The 8,121-nt window shown below is 34.6% G+C and overlaps 1 protein-coding gene and 1 long non-coding RNA gene across 2 annotated transcripts; one reads left to right on the forward strand and one right to left on the reverse strand.

Moving 5' to 3' along the window:
• Positions 1-398: 398 nt before the first annotated feature.
• LOC148695879 (uncharacterized) lies at positions 399-1,340 on the reverse strand. Its single transcript, XM_088697661.1, has one exon. It carries the CDS (start codon positions 1,129-1,131, stop codon positions 583-585), a length of 549 nt encoding a protein of 182 aa, XP_088553787.1. The 5' UTR covers positions 1,132-1,340; the 3' UTR covers positions 399-582.
• A 3,520-nt stretch (positions 1,341-4,860) lies between these two features.
• Positions 4,861-7,344, forward strand: LOC148695880 (uncharacterized). The gene is made up of 3 exons (XR_015964024.1): positions 4,861-5,059; positions 6,591-6,743; positions 6,917-7,344. It is a non-coding gene; the product is annotated as an uncharacterized LOC148695880 (long non-coding RNA).
• The last annotated feature ends 777 nt before the right edge of the window (positions 7,345-8,121 follow it).

Consider the following 8,121-nt stretch of genomic DNA (forward strand, 5'->3'; position numbering starts at 1 on the left):
CCGTAACGTTTATTTGGTTTTGGTGGTGTTGGGGGATGACGTGTCTGCTTTAGTTGCAACGTCTTAGGAAATGTAACACCCTTCACTACCTTTTATGTTTATTACTTGCAGTTTACTTGCCTTTACTATAGGCTTTCCTTGTATTTCTGGTTTTTGCCCTGGTAATGAATTTTCCAGTTTCACCAAAAAAAAAAAAAAAAAAAAAAGGGGGGTCAAAAAGCAAAAGCTGAAACAAAACGAATCAATTGTGATAGATTTTAATATATGCAATTGTTTTGGCACTCCAAATTTCTCATTTTGCACTTCAAATTTTCTATGTTTATAGAAGAAAAATACATTCTGAGGAGTGCAACATGAAAAATTTTAAATTGCCAATAATAATTCTCTTAATATATGGATGCCAAGAAAATATTTCATATTTATTATATGGGGCGTGGCCCTTGTAATAAATCTAAAAAGAAAAACAATCCAAATATTGAAACATATATAGAAAAGGGACTAATTTATCTCTTCACAGAAATGAATTTAAGTTGCATATTATACATATGATACCTCTCTACATGACCATCCAGACTTCAACTTTCACGATGACAGCTCCTTCCAACTACTAGACACACTCCACTGGTCGGAACTTGCCACCGATGAGTTCCCTCCGGTGCCACACTTGGCCACAGTCCTCACGCTTTCAATCAAAGCCTCAGTGCGAGCTTCCTGCGACAAAATATCAGAGAGCTGCTCTGGACTTATCACCAGCTTCACCTTCCAAACCCCACTACTGTTGTACCTCGGAAAAACTTCAGGATCTGCCGGCCTCTTGCCTTGATTGTCACATGACATGCGATACGGTGTACAAACGGTGCCGTTAGGGTTTGCATTAATATCATGATTTTTGGGGGTTTTGTAGGGGTTGAGAGGTAGGAGATAGTAAAGCTCTTTGGGATGGAGCTCGTCGTTGTGGAGAAGAGGTTGTGCGAAGAGGTCAGGGCTGCGGAAGATAGCATGGCCAGGGAACTCTTTGGTTATGGAGTTAGCTGTGATGGGGGCAAAGAGCTCCATTATTCCCCCACTGCATGTCACGACTTTCACCATCTCTTCTGCCTCTCGAAACCCTTTAAATACACAATTTCCCATTTCATATACGGAGTGATTATTCGGTGTATCTGATATACCAGCAACTATGGAAGAGGGATTAATTGGGGGTGAGAAAAAAGAGATTATGGGGATTTTAGTATACAAGGGGGGCGTTTAATTGTTGAGGATTTTTGTTTGCTTTCCATGGCCTAGACCTAAGGTAAGCAGTTTGACAAAAAAAAAAAGACCTAATGGTAAGCAAAGACGGCCGACACAAAATATGCTTTAACTTCTTTACAATGCAAAAAGGAATGTATTATGTAACTGATGTGAGGGGGTTCTATAGTGGGGTGACCCACCACCTTGTCTTGAGGATAACATTGGTGATTAATTTAGTCAATATTCTTAACTGGGTAACATTATTTCATTACACAAAGAAAAGAATCGTGTCATATGAACATGATTAAGCAATATTAGCCCTTTAAATCATATATATGGCCAATCAAATTGTGATACAATGGAATGAGTTGAGGATCATTTGATAGTTACAGATTAACTAGCCGAAAGTAAGATGACAAAGCAACCAACGGAGGGAATTCTCAGTGCTAGAAAATGTACTCTGTGGAGGGCTAAACAAAAGTAAAAAAAGTTAAAAAATATAATATTTAGGTGTTAGCATTTTTATCGTTCTCGTATGTTAAACGTCTGGGGAGAATATATGTTTGACAATTTGACCATAATATTGATGGATCATGATGATCATGGTTGAAGATCGGCCGGTCTCTCCACCTTTCTAGCTTTTGCTTTAACCAAGCGGTCCTGCTTGTCGACGTCTGCTCTTTTTTAGGGAAATGCTATCATTTTCAACTTGTATATGCATATTCCTTTTTATTTCTATCTAGTAGACTCAACAAATTAAAAGATAAATAATGGGTAGATTAACAAAGTGTGTTAGGGAAATGCATATTATTTTGAAAACTTTAATAAAAAGCTTCCGGTACTATTATTTTTAACGAAAAATCATATTTTTACACTAAAAAGTCATTTATGGTACTATTCACTTTACCTTTTATTTTGTCCTTATCATTAAAAATCAAAATTTTCAAACTATTTTCATTAGTTTTTCTTATTATTTTTCACCTTATTTAAACTCCTTTATGTTTCTAGTTACTACACTGAACAAATTAAAGGAAATTAACGGATAGAATTAAGAAAGTGTGTGAATGTGCAGAAGCAACTTAATACTACAGTTTAGTGGTATTCATCAACTTCACTTGTAAGTAAAATGTCTTAAATTTAAATCTCATGAAGGGTAAGTTTGATACTCTTTATTCCCTCCTCTCCATAATTTAAATATACATGTTGCATTAAAGGACAAGTGTGCAAAATAACTCGTCCTTTTTTGCTTGTTACTACCTCTTCTCATCACTCAATCGAGTTTTACAAATTAAATCAAGAAAACCATAATATTTAGGGAAATGGTTTATGTACACCATTTTATCTCATACATAGTCTAGTTTTTAACTATTAGATTAAACAAATAAAAGAAATTAAGAGTGTGCAAAATGACTTCCTAGTATTAAGCATATTTCTTGATACAAAAACCACTTAATTAACAACAAAAATGAAAACCTTAAACTTATTTTTGTTAGAGTATCAAAGACTAGGATTGTGACAGTTGCCACTAGACAAATGACTGATTAGCAAGCTCTTAGTTTGTTATTATATGTATGAACAATGTATTGTAAGTGTTGAAGTATCAGTATCGGAAAATAAGTCTTTTCTCTCTCTCTCTTGTTTCTTCAATCTTAACAATTTTCCATAGAATACAAACGGTAGACATTTGATTTCTTCTTAAAAGCTCATTTTACTGGTCATGCCATTTGATTGGCCCGTTCGAATATATTTGGTCAGCAATGTAATTGATGATGATAAACTTAATTATTTCTCATCGTTTTATAATTTGAGCAATATTATGCACGTGAGTTGAATGACTGATATATAAGCGTTGATAACTTGATCCAAGAATACCTTCTCCACACCACACCATGCGCATGCAACTTTCGGTGTTATCTCGCTCGATTACATTTTGAAAATAATTACTTTTCCTTGGTTATCATTGAATTATTCCTTTGGTGGTTTCGTATCTAAGCAGCCAAAAGAATTTATCAGAAAGTGAAATGGCAATTTGGCCTAAAACTTTATGATTCCGTTAAAACCCTAGAGAAAGATCCAGTGAAAAGTAAATAGACATCATTTTTATGGTGCTTTTTAGTGACAATAACAACAAAAGAACACTAATTATGCCTCATTTAGCTAGCCTGTGACTAAACCAAGCTAGCTAGTTAAGGTGATAGACTTTACTGTGCTCAGCATGGATTCTCAATTGGAAGGATATAAGGTCAACCTTTTTTCTTAAGTTTTTACAATTCTGAATCTTTGATAATTCTATAAATTAGCTATAGTTAATTATATGTGCGTATTTCACAGGGGGGATCATGAGACTCCAAAAAAAAAAGACATCTTTGCTCATTTCTCATATATATATATATATAACCATATTTCATAAATAAAATTCATATTTACTTGTTAAAAAAGAAAGGTTTTTTGAACTTTAATCCCTGAAAAAAAAATTAAAATTTAATTAAAACTTGGTGTTGGATTATATATTGATTTTACTTCTTTGATGTGTACTCTAATTCAAATTCATATTCTATTTTTGTTTTGATATTCAATGTGTTTTTTTATGTCTCTTTGATAAATATTTGAATTTATTCTGTAAAAAAATATTTGAAATTATTAATATACACATTTTAAGTTATTATATTTCTTTTTTTGTCAAACGATAGAATTTATTAGATTAAATTTTAGATTAGTCACAGATAAAATTTGAACCCAGATCATCATGCAAGGACTTAACTTTTTTCCACCACTGTAGTAAAGAGTGGTTGGATTATATGGCATGCGCCATGTTATAGTTGATATGATTGGTTAGAGATAAGGATGACATGTAGGGGTGGGCATAAAAACCGCCAAACCACAAAACCACATCGAACCGTAAGAAAAAAAACCGAAAAAAAACCGTGTTGACTGGAAAAGTCAACTTTGAGTGAAAAACCGAACCGAACCGTTCAAACCGGTTCCAGTTCCGGTTTCGAATGACCAAGAACCGGCCGAACCGAACCGAACCGTTTTATTAATAATAAATAAATAAATTATATATACACACACATGTCATGGTATAATAGGTTGAAAAATAGGTTGAAAAATTGTGTACAGGAGCTGTTGCTTCTTGCTTGCTCTCTGAAGTCTGAAAACTTGCAATTTGTTTCATCATTTTTTTTGTTTGTTGACTGATTGACCAGTGCATATGTGTTTTAGTTGTCTCTTTTTGTTGACTTGGTGCCACTACCAAAGACATTTGCATTAAAAAAGATGTGTTGTATGCAACTTTATGTAATCAGTTTTAGAAGATGTATTTGAATGCATAATGATTTGGTGTTCAAATAATTTATTATTAGGAACCGTAAACCGGCAAGAACTGAATCAGAACCGGTGTAGACCGAACCGTAATGTTCTAGTCATAAATTTAAGTAGAACCGCACCGAATCGAACCGTTAATATATTTCGGTTCCGGTTCCAATTTAGGGGTGGAACCGCACCGAACCGCACCGTGCCCACCCCTAATGACATGTCAGCATTTGTTTTAGCTAAAGTCGGTTATGTTAACTATAGTAGTTTACTGTACAAGCAAGGCAGTTAAAAAGTATAAGAATTAAGATCATTTGTAAGATACGATTGCATTGAAGCAAATACAACGAAACACTTTCTTCAGTTCTTTATCACTGTTAAGATGGTATCAATCGCCGAGCATCAATCCTCACTGTGTTATTCCGCTGTGTTTTCTTGGTAGTTCGTCGGTGGTTCTGCGTTCTTACTGGGTTTCCCATCTCGGTGCTTTTGATTCTTGTGAAGTGCGATTTCAAAGGTCTACAATGTATCTGTATTATTTGTTGCATATTAGATGTTTGTTGAAATATGCCAGTAAAAATTTGCTTTTGTATGTTCATTTGTGAATCTGGGTTTTCCAAGATTTGTCCAAGCTTAAGGCCGATGCCAAATATGGGAATGATATGTTGATAATTGAGTTTTTAATGAACAAGGCCGATGCCATTATCTGATACTTTGTGTTGATTGTTGTTGAATTCTATTTCTTGAGAGGCCGATGCCATTGTGACTTCTTTATTTTGGGATTTCTTGATTTGTGTGGTTCTTCCAAAGCTTGTTATTTTGTGCATTCTTGTGGTGTATATCAATTTTCAGCAACTATGTCTAATAAAACTTTACGGATTGAAAGTTTACTTGGGATGTTGACTGTGAAGTTACAAGATGATAATTTTGTCAAGTGGAGTTTTTAGTTTCAGTCTGTGTTAAGGGGCTATGATCTTTTTTATTTCTTTAGTGGTGATTCTCAGTGTCCACCCAAATTTGTGTTTAATACCAACACAAGAGTAACAAGGGAAATTACTGAGGCTTATAAGAATTGGGTTCAGAAAGATATGGCTTTGCTTAGCATGTTGATAGCAATAGTCTCTTATGAAAGATATGGATTACGTTATAGGCTGTAAAACTTCTCAAGAAACTTGGATTAGTTTACAAGAAAGATATGCATCTGTGTCTATGGATAGGGTTAATCACCTTAAAATTGAATTTTATACAATTTGGAAGGGGAGGTGATTCAATAGACAGATATCTCTTGAAGTTGAAAGCTATTAGGGATCAGTTAGTGTCTGCAAGAGAAAAAGTGTCAGATAATGATCTTGTTATTAATGCATTGTCTGGTCTTCCACCTGAGTTTGATATGGTCAAAACTATTATCTTGGCAAGGGATATTCCTATTCCTTTTAAAGATTTTCGGGCACAGTTGCTTGGGGCTAAATCCACTGTTGAAGCTAGAATTACATCTTTAACTAGTGCTATGTCTGTGATGTATTCCAGGGCAGAAATTTTGAGGCAGCTGATAATAGAAATAGAGTGGCTATCAGGGTCATAACAATGGGTTTCATAATGGTTATGGTTTTAATAATGTTGGTAACAGGTCACAAAATAGGAATTGCTCTAGTTCATCAAATTTATATTCCTCTAATAGAAATGGATCTGCTCCATATAATAACTATATGCCTTACTTTGGAAATAAGTCAAGAGGGAATAATTTTGGTGGCCCTCAATACAGTGGTGGTTTCAAGTCTAACTGGAATGGTAACACAAATTTTAAGTCTTCAGTGGTGATTGAATGTCAGATTTGCTCTCAAATAGGGCACACTACTCCAACTGTTTGAACAGGAGTGATAATGGACAATCTTCTGCAGGTTTTTAGATTCTTATTTGTCAAATTTATAGAAAAAAAGGACATAGTGCTCTAGAATGCAGGCACAGAAACAATTATTCATATCACGGACAACCTCCACCATTTTCTCGCATTGCATTTGCTGCTCAAGCACCTAATACTGTGACTGCAGCTGAATTTGGACAGGATGCTCATGGATTTTCTGCAGCTGACACTTGGGTTCTTGATACCGGTGCATCTCATTATATGACTCCCAACATTAATAATCTCAACCAGCCGGTTTCTTACAATGGTGATGACTAAATCACCATTGGAAATGGTGAAGGTTTTAATGTGAAGCATATTGGTTATCCTATTATTTCCATTCCTTCATATGCATTTCTTTTGAAAAATGTTTCACATGTCCCTACAATTACAGTAAACCTTTTATCTGTTAAGAAGTTGTGTAAAGACAATGGTTGTTGATTTATTTGTGATGAAATTGTGTTTTTCATACAGGACAAAGCAACATGGGTGTTCTTGTATCACAGAAGAAGCAGAGGAGAGCTTTATGAAATTCCTGTGAATGTGTCTTCAAGAAGGTTTATTGCTGGTGCTAATAAAGGTGTGGCTTTTCCGGGAAGGACTGTTAAGGCATCTATATGGCATAAGAGACTTGGACATCCGTCTGAAGAAGTGTTATCAACTATGCTTAAGGATTGTCAACAATCTGTCAATATAGATTCGTCACCTACCGTTTGTTCTTCTTGTATTTCTGGAAAAATGTGTAGGTAACCTTTTTTGTAAAACAAACTAGAGCTACTTGTATGTTTGAAAAGGTACACTCAGATGTATGGGGTCCATCTACACATATGTCTCTAGAATGATATAGATACTATGTAAGTTTCATTGATGATACTTTTTCAATATCTGTCAAGTTTCATTCATTTGTTATTACTTAATTTAACTCCACTATTAACTGTCTTCAAACTGATGGGGGTGGTGACTACATGAGAACTCTTCAACGATTTTTTGGATTATATAAGCATCAGTCATTTAATATCTTGTTCGTATACCCGTCAACAAAATGGTCTTGCTAAGAGGAAACATCAACATGTGATAGAGACTGCTAGTGTACCATTGTTGTTCTGAAACTATGATTGTCAACATGCTGCTTTTTTAATTAACATGATGTCTTGTAAGACTTTCGGATGAAAAACATCATATCAGTTGTTGTTTGATAAGCCTCCTATTATACATACACTGAAATTTTTTGGAACTGTTGTATATCCATTTATTTGACCATATAATCAAAACAAGTTGCAGCCAAGGTCTACACAATGTGTATTTTTGGGTTTTTCATCCAGCTACAAATGGGTTGTTTGTTATGTTGGTATTAAAAAGTTGATCTTATCAAGGCATATTATTCATGGTGGGGATGTATTTCCTTACAAGTTGCAGAAAACAATGGTTGATCACAGTTTCAAAGTTTCTCATGGTTCAAGTACAGTTCCAATTATCACTCATATGTTAGAGTTTGATGTTACTAAATCAAGTCGGGTTTCTTCATCCAATCTTCAGTCTATTGTTCCAGAATTTGTTCACGACAATTCACATTCAATTTCACAAGAATTAAGTTCTTCTCATAGTGACATAGCTTCTACTCCTCTCCAAAGTACATTACGTCTGCTGCCTGTCCAACACGAATCACAATTAGAGGTATT

The sequence above is a fragment of the Pyrus communis genome, chromosome 7 (genome assembly GCF_041283825.1).
Source record: "Pyrus communis isolate YQ-2024b chromosome 7, ASM4128382v1, whole genome shotgun sequence".
Classification (NCBI taxonomy): Eukaryota; Viridiplantae; Streptophyta; class Magnoliopsida; order Rosales; family Rosaceae; genus Pyrus; species Pyrus communis.